The sequence below is a fragment of the Alligator mississippiensis genome, chromosome 14 (genome assembly GCF_030867095.1).
Source record: "Alligator mississippiensis isolate rAllMis1 chromosome 14, rAllMis1, whole genome shotgun sequence".
Taxonomy (NCBI): Eukaryota; Metazoa; Chordata; order Crocodylia; family Alligatoridae; genus Alligator; species Alligator mississippiensis.
In genome coordinates this window covers 30,143,218-30,162,855 of record NC_081837.1, presented here as the reverse complement: position 1 = coordinate 30,162,855, position 19,638 = coordinate 30,143,218, and the positions used below count along the sequence as shown (strand labels likewise).

Sequence of the window (19,638 nt, the reverse complement as noted above, 5' to 3'; positions counted from 1 at the left end):
AGCCGGCCAAAGTCGATGCGCAGCGGGGCTGGCCAATGGAAGCGGGCGGCGGCTGGCTCCGCTGTGGCGCGGGGAGATGACGTTATAGAGGCAGCATGGCGGGCAGCGGCCGGAGGCCTGAGCATCGTGGCCCCCCCGAGCTGGTGTGGGGCCGGGGCCGGGGCCGGGGCCGGGGCCGGGGCCGGGGCCGGGGCCGGGAGGGGGGTTGGGGCAGGGCAGCGGGGGAGGCTCCGGCCCGCGCTCACTCCTCGCCGTCTCTCCCTGCAGTTCTACGACGCGGCCGAGGCGCGCAAGTACACTCAGAAGTAAGGGCTCGTCCCGCCGGCCTCGCTCCCAGCTCCCGGCTCCGGCCCGGGCAGCCTGCGCCCCCGCGCTCCGGGCGTGCCCGGGCCCTGCCGGGCCTCGCCTCGCCGTGCCTCCCCCTTGTGCACTGCTGGGCGGCGGAGGCCCGCCCTAGACGTGCACGGAGAAACTGCACTTGCATATTAAGGTGTCTGTGAAAGGGCCCAGGAAAGCCGGGTGAAGCTGGGTCACTGCATGTAACAAGTTGCAGGTGCTTTTTGTGGCACAAGCTGTGGACTAATCGGGGTTTCTTCAGGCACTGGAGTGTAGCGTTGTGTTCCTCCAGCCTGCAGCGTTTGGTTTAACCTACACCTACATCATTGCCTTTGTGTGAAGAAGGAGGAGTCATTGATTTGTGATGCTTTCTCCCTCAGCTCTCGAATGATTGAGATCCAGACGCAGATGTCACAGCGGGCAGTGGAGCTGTTGGGTTTGGCAGAGGATCAGCCGTGTTTCCTGTTGGATGTTGGGTAAGAAAATACAGATGAGTCATGGAGTTGGAAGGATGCTGCTTCCTTCTTGCTTTCTTCCCTTTGGTCTTTGGGTTGCTGTTATAGGAAGACAGGACTCTGAGCTGCCAGAGCTTTTGTTTTTTGTATTATGAAAAATGCTGGCATTTTACGTAGGGTTTTGTCTGGTAGCATGGTGATGAACATGGCTCAGGCATCTGATCCACTTGTGCCCAAGGGCCTAATTTCCATTAATGTTAACAGGTACCTCTTGGGTTATATGTGAAGGAGTTGGCTGTTTATTTCTACTGCTTTTGTAACCCTTGCTCTTTCCTTTTTAGCTGTGGTTCTGGTTTGAGTGGAGATTACATCTCTGAGGAGGGGCACTACTGGGTTGGCATGGACATCAGTTCTGCCATGCTGGGTAAGCAGATCCAGTTCCGCTGTATATCCAAGGGCTTGGACCTTCATGCTTTGACTAGGAAAGCACTGCCCATGCAGCAGACAGATGTTTCAAATCTTGTGATGTGATTTGAAGGCACGTGGCAGGCTTCCTAATTATTTCAAGTTCTGTGCAGATGTGGCTGTGGAGAGAGAGGTGGAAGGGGACCTTCTTCTTGCAGACGTGGGACACGGTATTCCTTTCAGGCCGGGCACGTTTGATGGCTGCATCAGGTACGGCTGTACATTTTCATTGTCTTCCTGTGGTTCCCAGAAACTCTACCGAACAGGGACAGACTTCTCTGTGCCTCCTTGTTAACTATTGTCCTTGCCACAGTGCAGGTTGATTCCAGGTTGAGATTTGGACAGCTTTTGAATTGTAGTAGCTTACTTCAATTTGGGGGCGGCTATTGGAAAGTTACCTTCATGTACTTTGTGTGTCTCATAGTGCTGGGAAAACTGAGAAACCAATACTCAGAAAGCTGAGGATGGACCCAGGAGGGGTTGGGCTGCTGATAACCAAGGCAAACAGGAGGGGCTGAAATACCCAGAGCTGAGCCCAGCATTAGTTGCTTATGGGTGTTGGGGAAAGAGAGAGCTGCATATCTTATAGTTGGAAAGCTGGAGCTACAAGGCTTCGACATGGTGCTGCCCTTGAGCCCCACAGCCCAGCTCCCTTGAAGGCTGGGGAAAAGTTTTCTTATGGAAGTGAGGTGTGGGGGGCACTGTTTACTACCCCAGAGCTGTTGTTGCATTCAGGGTCACTTGCTCAGAGTGGTGGGGGAGTAACTGCATTAACTGCACATGTGAATTGGGGCTACACTTGGGTTAATGGAGAATCTGACCCTTGAAGGGACATAGTACCTCCTCGCTGTGTTTTACCTGACATCATGGTCGTAGGAATCTCGGTACAGCTCTTTTGGATGGTCTAAGGCAGTGGTTCTTAACCTTTCTAGAGTCAGGGTACACCTCCCAACTTTTGAATTTGGTGGTGTCCCTGGTTGAGAACCATTGTTGTGCTAGCTCAGTTTACCTAAGTCAGGGGTTGTTAACTGGGGGTGTGCGTACCCCCAGGGGTACTTGAGCTGGCCCTAGGGGGTACACATGGGCAGAGACGGAGTGCTACCAGGCAGCATCCCGTGCTGCCATGCAGGCACCGCCTGCCCAGCTGGACGTGGGGGGCAGGGGAAGCTTGCATGTGGCAGCTGCTGCTACTCCACATCCGGCCGTTTGGCCCTCCTCTCACTTACTCCCTGGCTGGGGGTACACTGCTCCGTGTCTGGCCGGGGATACAACGATGCAAAAAGATTGAAAACCCCCAACCTAAGTGGTTCTCAACTGGGTGCTACTGGCAGGTAAAAACTGTTTTACATGCCTGGTGCACAGGCACACCAGGAAGAACTGAGGCATGAGCAGTCTCTTCTGCCTGCTTAAGGCTTAGCAGAAATCTGAGGAGCGCATGCATGCAGAGCCCTTCCCAGTCTGGCTGTGTACCAGGCATGTGGGGTGCTTCTACCTGGTGGCTGCTGTGCAGTGGCAGCACCTGCACCATGGCACCCCTCAAGTGGTCTCACAGTACCCTGGTTGAGAGCCACTGATCTAAGGCACTAGCATGCCATCCATGGTGGGAAGTGTTTGCAGCTGCAGGAACTAGAAGCTTGTTCTGTTGTAAAGGAAGCCTGCATTCTGTAGGGGCGAATATTGCTGTTGAGCAGTTCAGATGCGTGGCCCCACAGGCTTTGAGTCAATGTTTCTTTAGGATGGGTTTATCCAATGCTGTCTAGGAAGGCTGGTGGGAACAATGTGCTGATTGAACAGCTGATGTGAGTGCCTTCAGCCCAGTGGTACATCAAGCACCAGCTCTGCCAGTGGAATGTCCGGGGATGGGTCAAGTCTGGGGGGAGGGTTGGTGAGAGAAGACTTGGGCAAGATGAAGGGGATGGAAAGGTTTTGCTGAAAAGAGTAGCCTGAGGAGCCCCCATGAGAGGCTGGGGGCTCTCTTGTCCTTTGGTCACATGTTCTCTCTCAGTATTTCTGCAGTGCAGTGGCTCTGTAATGCCGATAAGAAGACGCACAGTCCTCCCAAACGCCTGTATCGATTCTTCTCAACCCTCTATTCTGCCTTGGTGAGTGTGGCCCCTTTTCAGCCAGCCCTTCCTCCTCACAGTACATCTAGTGAGAGGATCTCCTTTCAGGCTGATCTGTCCCTCGAGCATGGTCCCCCAGCTGACTTGGACACTGCTACCTACCCCAGCTACACTATGGTGTTGGGTCACACTCCCTGTGCTAGGCAGGCAGGCTGTATTGTAGCATAAGTCTGTTTTGGGCAAGGGGTTCATAATCTCCTTTACTCTCTGCAGGCCCGGGGATCGCGTGCTGTCCTGCAGCTCTATCCTGAGAACTCCGAACAGGTATGTCAATTCTTCCCCTGCTGGGAAAGGGTACATGGGTGGTGCAAGGTGGAAAAGCACTGCCCAGAGCTTGACTGCATTTTCCAGACTTTCTTGAGTGCTGCTTTGAGTGCACGTGGTCTTGGTCCGTGCCGTATTGGTGGAAACCTTATGACGCTCCTGAAGGGGGAACATCCCAATATGGTGGTTAGACTCTGGTCCTTTCTGGAATCATGCAGGAGCTCATGGAGTGCACCATTAACCCACTGCTCTACAGACTGTGTTTGAGGAGTTGAATCTTAGAACAAGCAAAGGGCATGGCAGGATATGGATTAAGCATTTGATTTGCCAGATTTCCTACGGTCTGGTCAAATTGGAAAGCCAGATCTTCGAGCTGTGGTTGAGCCACTGGGTTTTTGGGCAGAGGCAATACTAGCAGACTGCTTCCTTACAACTGGGAGTTTGGATGTGGAATTTGCTTTGGAAAGGGGATTTAGTGCAGAACTGATGAACATAATTTGCATAAGACTCAGCTGGCAGTTCTGTCACACATTGTTGGGTGGATGGCTGGTTGGCTAACTGATGACACCATGTGTTCTTTGCAGCTGGAGCTCATCACTGCTCAGGCCATGAAGGCAGGTTTCACAGGAGGGATGGTGGTGGATTATCCTAACAGTGCCAAAGCTAAGAAGTGAGTTTTGTGTCCTTGTGGGCTTGGGCATGGTGTAGCTATTCCTGCTGAGGGCTGATATACAAGACTCCTGCAAACACGGTGGTGTGTCTCCCCCATATGGATATCTTGCTCTAGGGCAAAGGTGGTAGCTCATAATGTGGAGCAAACCCGTGAGAGACTTGTCCTTTCTGAATGCGCTCTGTCCCATATTCAGCTTCTTGTAATTGCAAGGTGGCTGGAAGCCAGCTCCACCTGCATTCCCAATCCCAGAAAGAAACTGTATGCTCCCATTTCTTATCTCTCTGGTCTCTCTTTCAGGTTCTTTCTCTGCCTCTTTGTTGGTGCATCTGGTGTGTTACCAAAGGTAATGAGCCCCAGCTTTGGGTGACCGCATACTGGGATTCATTGGGGTATGGGAAGCTGCTGCTCCTTAGTGAGTGATCCTCTTTGCATAGGAAGTGTAGAGCCTTAGAGCCTGATTTACCTACACAGCAGTCTGCAGTTCAGGGTAAAGACATGCAGCTCAAAATAACTAGTCTGGATATGGGTAGGGGGTCAACCCCATATTGCTCTGCACTGCTGTAGCAAGTTCACAGTTTGTGGGAGAATCTGTCTGCAATACAGACATGCCATCTGTCCAGAGCCATGGACAGCAGGACCTCGTGTTCCTAGGGCTCCCTGGTGTTTGCATGGCATTGTCCGCCTTCAGCTAGGGCTGAGTTCCATGGTCCAGCCTTGGCCATACTTATTTCAAGCATGAAGGGGCTGCTGGGCCTGAGCTCATTTCTTCCCTGAGAGCTTGAGATCTGTGAGGGAAAGGATATGCTGTCCTGCCTAACGTTAGCTCATCCTGTCCAAGCTTTCCATGCAGCCAGCTTGGTGCTGTTTTGCTTTTACCTCAAAAGCTGGTAGATGGATCAGTTTGCTTCTTTCCCACAGAACAGTCTCTCCCCTAGATTTGCTGGCATCTTGCTTCTGGGGTGACTGTGCCCCTCCATCCATGTGGTGGCAGCTCCTGAGTTCTGCTTGATGACATTAATGCCCCTTTTTCTCTGCTTTCAGGGTCTTGGTGCTGAGTGTACTGATGGAGAGGAATCCCGGCAGGCCAAGTTTACTAATGAAAGGTACTGTGTTGGGGGTGTAGCTGCAGGGTCAGCTCCATGAGAGGCATCTGACAGGAACCCAGCATGTTTGTGGGGCTTCAGGAAGACGAGTGTTGTGTCCTCCTTCCCCCCACCTGCCCTCCTCCCACCTCCATGGAGCCCTAAATTCCCTTCTCTGCTCAGCTGTTTATCTTAGTTTCATAGTCGGTAGGGTCAGAAGGGACCTGAGCAGATCATCAAGTCTGACACCCTGACATGGGGAGGAAAGGATGCTGGGGTCAAACGACCTTGGCAAGGTGATTGTCTAGCCTCCTTTTGAAGACCCCCAGGGTAGGAGCGAGCACCACGCCCCTTGGAAGTTGGTTCCAGATCCCAGCCGACCTAACTGTGAAGTAGCGCCTCCTGATGTCCAGCCTGAACCTACTCTCGGTCAACTTATGGCCATTATTCCTAGTTACTCCTGGTAGTGCTGGGGGGAACAGGGTTTCTCCCGTTCCCCGCTGGTCCCCCTTGGCAAGTTTATAGACAGCCACCAGATCCCCTCTCAGCCTTCTTTTGTGGAGGCTGAACAGGTTGAGGTCCCGTAGCCTCTCCTCATAGGGCCTGCCCTGCTGCCCCCGTATCATGTGAGTGGCCCTCCTTTGGACCCTCTTAATGCTGTCCACATTCCTCCTGAAGCGCGGCGCCCAGAAATGGATGCAGTACTTCAACTGCGGCCTGACCAATGTCGCATAGAGGGGGAGGATCACCTCCTTGGACCTGTTTGTGATGCATCTGTGGATGCATGACAAGGTGTGGTTAGCCTTACTGACCATGTCCCCACATTGGCGGCCTATGTTCATCTTGGAATCAGTAAAGACTCCAAGATCCTTTTCTGCCTCTGTGTACTTTGATGCTTTGATCCCTGTCTAGCCCTTCATATGGCTCAGGGCTGGTGTGCTACGGTACCATTAGCAATGTCTCCTCCTGACCCTGTGTTGCAAGGCACTGTTTCCCTTGCAGCCAGTGGGAGAGACTGAAAGTAACAGCCAGAGGATAATCGTCATGGCTGCCAGGAGCTGCTGGCTGTCATGTTTTCCTGCCTCTTACAGAATTGTACGCTTAACATTTACCAGCCTGAGGCCTCTTCATTGTTTTAGACAGCTCGTCCAGAGGGCAGCATTAGTAACTTGCTGGGAAGCCAGGGGCTCTGTCTGACTTAATAAGCCTATCTCTTCACAATGCCAATGGCCAGTGACTGTCCATGCTGCTAGGTAGCACCTTGGGTGCATACCCAGTCCCTGTCCCTTCCTCTACCATTGTTGCTAGAGTTTAGTGAGTTACCTAGACTCCGAGAGCTGGTCAGGATGTTCTTTGTCTGTATATTCTTTGTACTGCATTGACTGTTTCTGTCCAGCCAAGCTACTGCTTACAAGCTTGGAGTCCTAACCTTTCCTTAAGCCCTCACTTTCATGGGGTGAGGGGGAAGATCATGGGCTGTGAGGGACTCTAAATCCATCCAGGGCTGGTTGCAGCAAGCTAGGAGAACCTGAGACTTGAGGTAAATGAGTGACCAGCTCTGTCCACACCCCACACCTGGCCCCAGTCAGCCTTCTCTCTTGGTTCTCTTGTAGAACAAGGTTCAAAAATGCCAAGGGGAAGTCTGCAAAGAAGTCTCGGGACTGGATCTTGGAGAAGAAGGAACGCAGGCGGCGGCAGGGCAAGTAAGTGCCTCCACTTCCCATGTTGGGTCCTACAGAGCAGAGTGAGACATTCTCTCAGCTGCAGCCAAGGCACTTGGGATCTCTGTGGAGACAGCCACCAGCAGCACTGAGGTTGGGGCAGGCAACAGGGTTATTAGCATTGTGCTGCACCTGTTCCTGCCAAGATCCCCATTGCTTCAGCAGTCTGCCAGCTCTGTGCTTTTTCTGACTCTTCTGTGTTAAGCTGAGTCCCCTCCTGGCTGTCAGTACAGGTCTGCAGGTGGCCTGCTGGCTGTTTTGTTTCCAGTACATTTGTGTCCCTTCAGCTGAGCCATGTTTGTTTCTTTCTCCACAGGGAAGTGCGGGCTGATACAAAATATACCGGCCGAAAGCGGCGCCCTCACTTCTGACCCCTTTGGATTTCCTTCCAGTCCCAGTTCTGTGGCAGGCTTTGCATTGACCCTGGCACAACCCCTGTGGACCTACCTCTGCACCAGCAGGGGCTGCAGGCACACGCAACCTAAGCCTGAAAGCTGCACAGCCTGAGGATGTCCATCCGTGACTTCTGCAGGAGGGGCTGCCCAGTGTCCCACTTGAATGCTTCCAGTCCTGTTTACCTGGGAAGGAGAATCTCTTAGCCAACACTGCAGCCAGGTTGGGGTGCAATCTATGGAGACTGATCCAGCCTTTTGCAGACTTTCTGGGGTGTGGGCCCTGTTACCAGCCCACGGGGGCAGGGTGGTAGAGCTGCTGTATAGCCACAGGCAACCTGTTCCTGACCTTGGGAATGCAATGTATCCTGGGTTATCTTGTTTCTGGGACCCTTCCTCTGGGGTTCCAGCCCAGTCAGCAAATAGAAGCTCTTTGAGTGTGAGGGTTGCAGAACTGTCCTCTTCGTCAGGCATGCATGTGTGAATCAGGAGCTGTTCTGTGCTGAGGCAGGTCAAGTGGAAATGAACAGTCCCCCAGTACTTCTCCCTTTCTGAAAGGATGTTGAAGGCTTCCTAATGCTGTGACCCAACCAACCCTTGCTTGCACGTGGTTATGCAAAGTCATCCGCAGCTGCGGTCAAGGACCCCACACGGTGAATGTGGGCAAGTATCCCCACAAGTAGAGTGGAGTTAAGGAATTCATCAGAGCTTTCCTGGGTCACTACCTGAAACGTAGAGAAGAGCAGCTGCTGCTATATGCTGCTACCCTTCCTGGGCCAGCTCTGACCTGCGTAGTCACCCTTCCCCTGTGGCGCAATAGAGTGAGGAGCTGGGGCCCTGCTGTGTGGTTACAAATGTTTATTCTACATAAAAATTCCACAAAATGGGAAGCTATTTTGCATCTGAAGCAGTGGGGAAAGGAGTCTTAGCAGAGGAAGGACAGGGACTAGATGGAGAAAAAGAGGCAACACAGCGTCATCCAGTCCATGGAGACTGAGCAAGCCAGGTTCAAGATCCACGTGGAAAACAAGGACACTCAGCTCACGGTACAGCAGTGGTACAACTCCAAGGGGGTCGCTGAACACTTTCAAGTGCACTGAATTTAAAGAACAAAACACTCCCCTGCTAAGAGCGCAAGCTGCACGTGCCTGACATAGCTCATGGAATACTGCGCAAGACAACCCCCACACTGGGAGGCCATGTGGCACTTGGAACAGATAATTCTTTAAAAAAGACACCTTGAGATTGATTTTCCTAAAGAAAAAGTGAAACATCTTCCCAAGCACAAGCACACCATTGTGAATCCAGTCTCCACATGCAACATGGGTGGGCAGGGGGGAACAGGATAGGGCTTACCCACGTGCAGGGATTACAGTACTGGTCCCAAATGCTTCCCTCCCCTGCTTATAGCCATGGGGGGGTGGCATTGTGGTATATGGCTCCTGCTGGGGTCCATACCTCAGCCCCACTCACTGCTTGTGATCAGGCCCTAATAAAGCCTGAAGTAAGGGTACAGGCAGTCCCAGCCTTGCAGAATCCTACTCCAGGGCTGGGTCCCCACAGCCTGTTTTGTTGGGTTTTGTGTGTCTCTTTGCTAAACTGACATTAATACGTGCCTGTCTTCCAACAATGCTGCTTCAGGACTTGACCCCCCAGAGCACAGCTGCCTGAGCAGACCAGCAGTGTCTATGTTGTGCTCCTGCCTCACTCACTCGAGTGTGTCACAGCTCTGCTGCACTAGGCAATAATGGTGCTGCAGAGGTGCATGAAGAAATGCCTAATCAGTCTTTAACAGCAGTGAGCATCTTGACATATGCCTTTCCTGAGGATTGATGGAGCTACTGTTTTCCTCCCCCCAGGACCTGCCTTGCTGGCAATGTTATTGCTTAACAAAGGGGGAAGCCTTCCTTTGAAGATCTTACTGGCTGGTTTTTGCATAAGGCAGAGGAAAGCTCAGGGTATTGAGCCTCTTTGTAAGGGGACAGAGTAAGGGTGTTGGCATCTGGAATCCAACCACTTTCCCAACTCAAAGACCTCACATATGGTGGAGCTGTTGTCTGTTCTCACTACCTTAGCTACATGTGGCTGTGGATAAGCCCTGGCCTCAATTAGCTGGTAAAAGGCTAAACCCTCCATGCTCCCTACTACCCATGGCACTGTAGCCCCCTCTCCTTGGGATAGGTAAGTGCCCAAAAGGCCTTGTTCCCTTTGTGGTTTTAAGCCCCTCAGCTTAACCCTGAGCTATTTTGGCAGGGTTTTACTCCTGCTGCCCTCCTGGTGCCTGTTCCTTGGCCATTGGCAGAAAACACCCTCTGCAGACACTTCTACTGGATGGCTGGCACCAAGCTGATTTGAATTTTGCTGGACCTTTTATTAATGGTGTTGGGAAGAGAGCCCATTTTGGTTCAGCCCTGGGCAGAGGAGCAGAAGATCTGACAGTTCCCAAAGCTCTTTGGCTCAGAGATGACACCCACTGATTTCACACAGAGCCTTGATTCCCCTACAGGCTTTAAAGGGAGGCTATAGCAGGGGCATATTACAGCCCAACTCATGACAAGCTGTGAACCCTGTGGGAGCTGCCTACTTCTCCTGGGGGTCTCATCTCAGCTTGCTGCTTTGTGTTGGGAGGTGCTGGCAAGCATGTTGCTGGGGAGCTAAAAGACAAGCTCCTTGCAGCACTGACAACCATCGCAAAATGGGATTGGATGGGGCAGGACTGGAGACGGTAATTCATACCTTGCTGTGGCAGCCACTTGCAGGGCAGCCCCCTGGGACTGCCACAGGAACAGCAGCCAAGTAGGTTCAGCTGGGGGTCCCTGAGCACTGCAGAGATGCTTTCACATACAGCTGCCTCCTAGGCCCCAGCCAGTTGCTTGCATGGGTTGTTTCTCCATAGAGAGTATGTACCTGTTTGCCTTCTATAAGCAAATGAGTGGCTCCTCTTGCCTTTGCACCACCTCAGGGCCAGGATGCAGGTGCCAGCTTAGGTCTGGGGTCTCACTTGGGCCTATCAGGGTCACTGTAATAAGTAGCTTGCTTAGGAGCAGAAGCTGACTTAGGATGCCCTTGGCAGAGACCGAGGTGATGGGAAGTTTTGATGCTGGTTGCTGCCCCTTGCTGGGATGGCCTGATTCCCTGGTGCTAAGGCAGGCTGCATTCCCTCCCAACCCCGCCTCCCCCTAGACCATATTGGTACATACAACACTGCAGGGCCTGTTCCAGGCATAGCCCAGTCTGAAATTTGCCTTTCGCATGAACAGTAGTGGGGTGAGGACCCTCTGCTGCCATGAAGACCAGACTGTCAACGTTGGCTCTGAACTGGTCCCATCAGAAAGCAGGAGTAACGTGTGCTGGGGGTCGTGGGATGCTGTTGGATAGTGAGATATAGTGCTTCTCTTACATCCTGGGAAGTGCCTGCAATGCTGGGGAGGGTGGGGACAGACCCACTTGTCAAATGGTCCCTCCCCACACAATTCTTAGGGAGCTGGAAGGAAGTGAAGTTGCAGGACTGAATTGCACTTGCCTATTGCTAGATGGAAGAGTCTAGTGATGGGTGCAGTTGGGTTGGGCAGCTCTGTGGGTCATTGGGGCAGCTCTTCCAGCCAACCCAAGCGTTTCTCAAGCTGGATGCACACTGCATGGCTGTGGGCAGGGTGGTGGCTCTAGGGCTGGCGACACGGCAGAGAGGTGACGAGAAGGAGCAGGTTGCTGCCAGGCATTACTAAGGCTCTGCTACCCAGAACGAGGAGCTGGGAAATCCCTTCAGATAAAGGCTGGGCTGCATTCGTAGGAGTGGTGCCTGCAGATCAAGGAAAGTGATTATTCTCTATTGGGCACTGGTGAGCCCACATGTGGAGTACTGTGTCCAGTTTTGGGCCTCCCGCTGCAGAAAGGATGTGGACAAATTGGACAGAGTCCAGCAGAGGGCAATGAAGATGGTTAGGGGCCTGGGGCACATGTCTTACGAGGAGAGGCTGAGGGAACTGGGTTTATTTAGTCTGGAGAAGAAGATAGAGGGGATTTAATAACAGCCTTCAACTACCTGAAGGGTGGTTTCAAAGAGGATGGAGCTGGACTGTTCTCAGTGGTGGCAGATGACAGAACAAGGAGCAATGGTCTTAAGTTGTAGCAAGGGAAGTTTAAGTTAGATACTAAGAAAAACGTTCTCACTAGGAGGGTAGTAAAGCACTGGAACAGGCTACCCAGAGAGGTTGTGAAATCTCCATCCTTGGAGATGGTTAAGACACTGCTAGACAAAGCCTTGGCTGGGATGATAATTGGGGATGATCCTGCTTTGAACAGTGGGTTGGATGGGATGACCTCCTGAAGTCCCTTCCAACCCTAATTTTCTATGATTCTATGAATATCAGCCCAGAGCTGGTGGAAGTGTTAGGCAATGGCCAAGGCGACCTCCAGTACCATGGGGCATTCCCCAAGTAAGTGCAAGGTGCAGTGAAGGGACCTGGGGCTCTTCTAACAGTGGGGCATAGGAATGGAGGGGGCCAGGAGCAAGGCCAAGAACTACCCCTGCTCCCACACCATCTCCCCTGCCCAGTCAGTGGCAGAGCTCAGGCCTCTGCTCAATCCTCCTTTGGGCTCGCCGCACAGTGCCAGCTCTGCACAGCTCACCTCTCAGGCCAAAAGGGCAAGGAGCAAGAATGTGCCCTAGCTGGCCTAGGGGGGCAGCAGGGAGGAATGCAATTCTGTCTACCCCGGTCTGTCTACTCCTGATCCTTCCCACGCAGCAGCGCTGGTCCTACCTGGGGATGTGCACTCCAAGGCACGGGGACTGTTGCCCTGTCAGCCCAGCCTCACAGAAAAACATTTCTGACCAGCACAGGCAGCAGCAGAGAACCCAGCCCTGCAGGAGCCAGAGTGGAGGGAACATGCCCGGAGCAGCCACTGGGCAAGGCAGCTGGGGAAGAGGAAGAGAAGCCAGGACACTGCAGGAAGTGGTCACACAAGAGTTAAGGGATGCCAGGTGTGAGGGACACTGCAGGAAGCATCTGCCAAGGAGGTGGGCATGATGCCACAACTGGCCAGGAAAAGGAGCCAGCAGAAGTGCTGCGTTATGAGTGGCCTGACAGGGCAGGTGCTAGGGACACAGATGTTAGCTGTGCCAGCGAGGGCCCAGAATTGACTGGGGGGTTGGTTGGCCAGCACCTGCCCTGAGAACCCAGCATTGCCCTGTACTGACATTAGCCCTGCTCCTTGTTCTCAGGGTGCTCCCTCAGCCAGTGCGTTCAGCTGCCATGTGCCTGGCTGCATGTTAGAAGACTGGTCACGGGCAACCTGCACCTGTGCCTATGCCATCTGGCTCCGTGTGTTAGAAGCAGTGCCAAGTGTGTTCTGCCCTCTCTGGATCCCAGTTCCCCCAACCCCTGGCATCTCAGGTCCCTGCTTTGTTGTCCCCTCCTGCCCTGGCCCTGGCTCCCCACACTGCCCGCCCTCCTGGCCTGGTGCAGCCCCTCTCCACACAGACGTACCGCACCACACGCACAGTTACAAAACGATCATGCATTAGAAACTGAAATTCTGCTGGAAGGGCTCCCGGGGGCGCTGAGGCTCGGCTCCCTGCAGGGCGGCTGCCAGGCCCAGCAGTTCGGCCTCACTTCCTTGGACTCTTTGAAAAGAAAGAGTCTGGGCTTGGGAAGTTCTATCCGAAAATGCCGCCGAAGGTGGAGGCGATGACAATGCCCAGCACCACGCAGCAGATAATGATCATGATCTTCTTCTGCTCAGGCCCGTTCCCGCAGCACCGACAGGGGAGAGAAAGGGAGATGGTATCAGTCAACAGCAGCACACACCCTAACCCTCCCCTGCCGGGGACCCGACTCAGTCTCCACTGGTGATGGGCTCTTTGTTGTCTCCAAGCTCTCCTTAGTCTTTGTTTCTTCTAGTACTGGGTGGTGGGGCTCCACTTCAGAACATGGAGGCCTAGGGCACTTCATGGACGTGAGGCAGAGTCCCTGCTGCCATCTGGAGGCATTGTTTCCCAGGAAAACTCAGCGTGTGCCGAGCGCTGACTCCAACTCTCAGTCAGGCCCCCTGGAGCTGACTGACCAACTCCATGGGCTCCAATGAGGGGTCAGATGAAGGCTTGCCCTGCCAAGACACAGCCCAGTCCCCTGCACAGCAGAGCCAAGCCAGGTCCCACTCCTCTCCCTCAACCTGAAGACCTTTGCTCCTGGTTTGGGGCCCAGCATAGGCAAGAGCTGTGATGCCTGGACTATGGCACCAGGGGGAACTCTTCTCCTACACTCCCCACCAGCTCAGCACTAAACAGGCAGGGAAGGGCCACAGGATTCCCACCCAAGGAGGGTGAAAATATGCATAAAAAAGAAATGCCAGCTGGCTGGCATTCTGCTCTTCTGCACATGCCCCCTGCTCCTCCCCACCGGAGCAGGCTGACTCCACACACCTTGCAGCCAGCAGCAAGAACACCCCACTGAGATGGCTGCTGGTAGCAGGGACAGGCCACTGGGGTCTACTGGGGACAAGGGCCAGGGTTCATCCCCTGCTGGATGGGACAGTGACTGGCTCACACCTGGAAGCCTGGAGAGCTGGTTCATGCTCCTCAGGATGGCAGGGGGCATTCCCAGCCAGCAGGTGACAGGGTGCAGGGTGCTGCATGCCCATGGCTGAGTCCAGGTGATCACAGTACTCACCCGTCGGGCTTTGCTCTGGTACTTAACAGCTTTTTTGGTATCAGACACAGCCCTCTCCACATAGTCCACGGAGTGCTCGACATTATACTCGATGCGGTCGATCATCTCACCCTGCGTGGCACAGGAGAGAATACGCACACGCGTATGCACGCACACACACGTATGCACTGGTGTGAGCTCCAGGCACACTCCTCTGGTTGCTCCCATTACCTGCTGCTGTCAGGCTGCAGAACAGGCTGCCTACCCTAGGGTTCTCCTTGGCACCTCACAGACTTCAGTCTGGACACAGGGGCTTCCCATTCCAGCATGGTCACTGCTGCCCCTAGCACAGGAGAGAGAGAGAGAGAGAGAGGCAGAGAGAGAAAGAGCCTGAGTGTTCATCCCAGCCCTGCACTCAGAGCACAGAGCTGGGCTAGGGTTTCTCCTGGGAGCAGGCATTCAACCCCAGGACATTTGGGGAAGTAGCCCCCATGGCACACAGGGAGGTTTGCATACTACCCGCAGGTTTCCTTGTGTCCCCAGCACTCTGGACCCTCCAGCTTCTCCTTAATGGCCAGACCAGGGCAGTGTGGAGTTGTCTTGTCCAAGGGAGGTGGCTTGTTTGGGGGAGGGGGAGTGGGGAAGGGAGGGGGTTGCTCTCTGGGACAAGCCCTGGCAGCAGCCAGACTACACTGCCCCACACTAGTGCACGGAGTGATTGTTTCTGGCTGCACTATTCCTGCTTGGCCTAAACAACACACAGCCTTGGAAGCTGTTGTTTCCTTCAGCCTGGGACTGTCTCGTCAGTGTAGGGACCCTTAGGAGGCCGTGTCAGGTTACGGCATTGGGGTTTGTCATCAACGACTGAACAGGAGACACTGAAAAGCAGGGACAACTAGTCAAAGCCACCAGACAGCATGGACCCACAACATCAGACCATGACAGGACAATCACAAAGCTACAGGCATGCACGGACAGGGATCCTTGCTGCTGCCCCCAGCACACCACCGGCATGCATCTGCCAGGACTCAGGAGCCAGCTACCCTCTATGGAGTGCTCTGCACCACTGCTGAGTCCCAAGGCAACTCCCCAGGTCAGCCCCCAGGATTAGGGGCAGCAGTTCTGTGTGCCATTCAGACACAAGACTGAGGGGCACTGAGTAGTGTACCACTCCCAATAGCACCAGTACCAGCCTGGCCCCTGCCTGCATGGCAAGTTTCTGCTCCTGCTCCCTGCGAAGGGTGGTTACCGAGGTAGCATTTGTTGGCCAGGGAACAGCAGGGACACGTGGCAGGTTTCCTTCCTCGCCCTGTCTCTGGCACAGCTGTCCGCAGTAGATGCCATCTGGGTCATTGACTTTCTCTGCAGGATCAGGTGCTGGCCTGTTTGAGAGGCAGGTCTGAGTCCCACAGAGCCTCATGGTACATTCTAGGGAGCCGTATGCAGCCTGGGGCTCTGGCCCCTCAGCCAGAGGCTGCCAGTGGTGCTGTAATCATGGCTCACCATATCGATGAACACACAGCCACTGACAGGGCTCAGGAGTGAGGCTGCCAGACCAGTAGCCAGCAGAGGAGTCACCATGGTCCCTGCCTAAGTAAACGGCCTCAATATCAGCGTAGCACAGGATCTGCTTGAAGGTGGAAAAAACCAGCATGAAGGAGAGACACTGACTATCTGTGTCCAGACTGGCGCTGAGCTCAGGATGTGCCTGGAGGGGCTGACTGGACCCTATAAGCTGCCTCACCCTCTGCTCTCCCATACAACATCTGGGCCTCCCCAGCCCTTCAGCTGCCCCTCCAGGCATAGGAACATTTTGCTCATACACTCAACCCAAAGGGCCAATGGCTACTCCCTCCACCCACCCTTGTCTCTGTCCCAGGCCCCATGGTCTCAATGGCTGGACTCTTCCCCACTCCTCAGCTGCCCAAGCGCACCAGTCTGCCCTCAAAGGGTTGGGTGTTTGGAGATCAGATCCTCAAGAGCCGGTGAGATGAAGCAGGGGCCTCTAAGAGCCTGCATTTCTATTCATGACAGGTTGCTGTTACCTCAGGAAGTCACCCAACTTCTCCAGGACTCTTGTTTTCCATCTATGGGGGCTGCCCATTGCACAGCAGGGAGTACCAGGCTGCTGCTTTCCACACAAATGACGGCTCACACAGGCACTGTCACAGGCCTAACCCTGGACATGAAGCAGTGGCAAGAACACCTGCCCCTTGACTGTGCCTGCCCCATGGCCAGATGTGGGTGGGGATGGGCTCTCCCAGTGTGATGAAGCGTGAGCCTTATTGTGCTAGTGAGGTTCTGCCCTTTCTGGGTAGGAATCACTCTTCAGCGGTGCAATAGCTGAGCCTGAATGCAGCACTGGGTGCCACATGCTCACCTGCAGCCCCTGTCCACTCCCTTCAGATCCAGCCCACTATGTGCGGAGACAATCCACTTCCAGAACCAGCCAAGCTTCTTTCTTGCTCCCAAAGAGAATGCAGGCCTGGGACTGTGATTTCTGGGAGTTAGGTGTAGCACCCAAGGTCTCAGGCACATGCTCAGCTGAGGCTAATGTCTGCACTGCATGGACTGGGTGCAGCACCTGGCATAGAAACCCTGGGAGTGGGCAGTGGTAGCACCAATAGGAGACTAGCTGAACTAGCCAGCCCCCAAGCAGAGACCTGCCTGAAGTAAGGAAACAACAGGAGGAGTTCGAGCCATTGGTACCACAAAAACACAGAAGGGACACGCTGGAGGGAAGAAGCCTCCTAACTTCCTGAAGGCCCCATCCCACACCTGTGTGGATGCTGCCTCGTGGTGCCAGTACATTGCAGGTGGGGCCTGAGTTGGCTGTGGAGGAACATATATCACTTCTTCCTTCTCATTTCCCTGTGATGTGAGGTTTTTGTACCTGGAGCTGCCTGACTGCACAGGCCGCTGCTCATATCACCTGCCCTGGGGTGACAACCTGCCTACCCTGACACCAAGAGGAAGGCTAGTGCAGAGGGCCCAGGCAACACGCTGGACCTAGCCAGGCATCCCTGTGTGCACCTTATGCATTGCTGCCCTGGGGACTGACAGCCTTCTGCCCACCAGGTCAGATGTATAGCACACTGCTACTCATAGCTCTTCTTTGTCCTTGGATAGTTTTTGCATGGGACAATCATTCATAGTATGAATATGAGCCAGCTGTGTTGATGCTGTAACCAGCAAGACAAATAACACTCTGGCATGCATCAATTGATGCATCTCCAACAAAGCCAAAGAAGTGATTCTTTTGCTCTACTCAGCATTGGTGAGACCACAGCTGGAGTACTGCGTCCAGTTCTGGGCACCACACTTTAACAAGGATGTGGTAAAGCTTGAGAAAGTCCAGCGAAGGGCCACCTGTATGATGAGAGACCTGCATGGCAAGCCATACGAGGAAAGGCTGGGGGACCTGGGACACTTCAGCCTGAAAAAGAGAAGGCTGAGAGGGGACTTGGTAGCAGTTTACCGCTACATCAGAGGAGCACATCAAGGACTCGGTGAACAACTGTTCACCAGGGCACCCTTGGGGAAAACCAGGAGTAATGGCCACAAACTTCTGGAAGACCATTTCAGGCTCAACATGAGGAAAAACTTCTTCACAGTCAGGGTGTCCAGACTGTGGAATAAGTTCCCTCCAGAGGTGGTGCAATTGCCTACCCTGGAAATCTTCAAGAGGAGACTGAATGGTCACCTTGCTGGGGTCACCCAAACCCATTTATCTTTCCTGCTTGGTGCAGGGGGCTGGACCTGATGATCTTCTGAGGTCCCTTCCAGCCTTACAATCTATGAAAGCCACAGACATATGCAGGGAGCACAGGCCATGCAGTGAGGCATGCAGGTGACTGGCACAGAGCGGGATGCATATTACCTGCTGGCTGGGACACTTCCCTCCAGGATTTGGTGGCAGCATGTCAGGCAAGAACAGGGGTCAGGAAGGGTCATGTGAACAGGCACAGGCCAGGTCCCGGGGAACTGCCCTCTATGGGCAAGGAAGCCTGCCCCACATGCACAGCGCACTCTGCCTGTGGAGACCTGGCCTGACTCAAGGTAGTCCATACCCAAGGGAGCACAGCATGAGCTCCACAGGAAAGCAAGCTCCAGGACTATCCCAGTGGGGCACAGCCCTTAGTGCATCCAGTGGCTGCTGGAACCAGTCAGGGTCTGAGCAGAAAAAAACAGAGACCCAGTATGGGATGCTCATTTCCCAAAAGTACTGGCAGTGGGTGTCCTGGAGTAGGCAGCCCCTTAATGAGAAGGTCATGTCTCACCCCCACAGCCCTTGGGCTGGGCTTCTTCTCTGGGGCTCCTGCTCTATGCCCTCCCTTCTTAAGGGCCTGCCTTGGAACCACCAGGACAGAAGCTTGTTACTTGCTCCCTCCTTCCACTGCTAGCCAGAAGGTCCCCACTGGGATCCATCAGCACATGGCAACCCTTAGCTCCAAGGTGGAGCACAAGGAGCAGTGGCCAGCAAACCTGTCCTATATTCTGAAAAGTGCCACCTGGACAGCCTGGAAAGGCCACACTCAGTCCTGCTACAAGCAGCTGAGTCTCCACCAGACCAATGGAAGGTGCCTGCTTGCAGCAAGGCTAAACAAGGTGCATGGACATCCTGCTAGGGCTGCACATGCCAAAGTCAGGTACTTCTCCTCAACTTCAGTGTTTGGGCATGGGCAGGACCCCAGGGGAGAGGGCCCTATAATAGTCCCCTTACCCCAGACCAGACAGGATTTTGTTCTTTGGTCTGTATTTTCTGCACCAGGTGGGGCTCTTCAAGCTGCCTGTTCAGCCAGAAGCCCTAGGAAGCAGCAGGGAGCTGGACCCCTAAGCAGCATGCGGTGGGCACTACTCTGGACCTCTCACCTGGCTCTCCACGAGCATCGCCATGTCCATGAACATGTCATGCAGCTCCCGGATGCTGTTCTCCAGCTTGATGATCTCGCTGTGCCGCGTCTCAATCTCATTGAGTGCTTGCTTTGTGATGTTGGAGTCCATGATGATCTGCAAGGAGAGGGAGACAGGGATCATGCACCTGGCTCTTGGGCCCTACCCCTAGGTAGCCTCCCTGGTTCATGGGCTCACTCTGTAGGGAGCCCTTTGGGTGTGGCTCTGCTGTCAGTGGGTGACACAGGACACTCCCTGTGTGCTGTGAGGGCCTGGCCAGGTCATGCAACTTAGCCAGTTCAGGCCACATTGACTAAAGACATGGGCCTGTGCATGAAGGTTACAGACACCAGAGGTGACAGACACCAAGGTGCTAAAGGACCTGTAGGTAAGCAATAATGCCCAACTGGCAAGAGGTTGCAATTACAGTGCTTTCCAGCAGAACATGAGCAGCTGGGACTGATGGATCGGAGGCTAGCTGTGGTGGCACAGGGCTGGCTACATAAGCAAAGCAGTACGGAGTGCCAGAGCAAATAAATCAATAAATCCAAGGCAGGGAGAGGAGGCTGTGAGGGACAGTGGGGAGT

General features: G+C 54.1%; 2 protein-coding genes and 1 non-coding gene across 6 annotated transcripts in view; 2 read left to right on the top strand and 1 right to left on the bottom strand.

Annotated features, from left to right (window-relative positions):
* The first annotated feature begins 56 nt into the window (after window positions 1–56).
* Window positions 57–7,954, top strand: BUD23 (BUD23 rRNA methyltransferase and ribosome maturation factor). The gene is made up of 12 exons (XM_006258784.4): window positions 57–143; window positions 268–305; window positions 717–812; window positions 1,133–1,215; window positions 1,370–1,466; window positions 3,262–3,358; window positions 3,593–3,643; window positions 4,228–4,313; window positions 4,614–4,659; window positions 5,358–5,419; window positions 7,012–7,101; window positions 7,436–7,954. The coding sequence occupies exons 1-12, from the start codon at window positions 96–98 to the stop codon at window positions 7,488–7,490; spliced, it is 849 nt and encodes a 282-aa protein (XP_006258846.2). The 5' UTR covers window positions 57–95; the 3' UTR covers window positions 7,491–7,954.
* On the top strand, window positions 6,356–6,491 carry LOC132245286 (small Cajal body-specific RNA 20). The gene has a single exon (XR_009457110.1). It is a non-coding gene; the product is annotated as a small Cajal body-specific RNA 20 (non-coding RNA).
* A 400-nt stretch (window positions 7,955–8,354) lies between the features above and the next one.
* The window catches only part of STX1A (syntaxin 1A), a 303,668-nt gene continuing 292,384 nt past the window's right edge, over window positions 8,355–19,638 (bottom strand). For 2 of the 4 annotated variants that reach the window (XM_019492579.2, XM_019492580.2), the window contains 2 exons: window positions 19,031–19,168; window positions 8,355–14,290 (listed from right to left, as the gene is read on the bottom strand). In XM_019492579.2, coding sequence (XP_019348124.1) covers window positions 13,790–14,290; window positions 19,031–19,168 — 639 coding nt within the window. In that variant the 3' untranslated portion in view covers window positions 8,355–13,789. Of the gene's footprint in view, window positions 14,502–19,030; window positions 19,169–19,638 lie in introns of all 4 variants that reach the window. The other 2 variants (XM_059717358.1, XM_059717359.1) reach the window with 2 other exon arrangements.

What these genes read in the sequence shown, in the direction of transcription:
- BUD23 (XM_006258784.4), top strand. Translation starts at nt 96, where the DNA reads ATGGCGGGCAGCGGCCGGAGGCCTGAGCATCGTGGCCCCCCCGAGCTG. An exon ending in CAACCCTCTATTCTGCCTTG is followed by an intron (nt 3,359 to 3,592) that starts GTGAGTGTGGCC and finishes TACTCTCTGCAG; the next exon opens with GCCCGGGGATCGCGTGCTGT. An exon ending in CATCTGGTGTGTTACCAAAG is followed by an intron (nt 4,660 to 5,357) that starts GTAATGAGCCCC and finishes CTCTGCTTTCAG; the next exon opens with GGTCTTGGTGCTGAGTGTAC.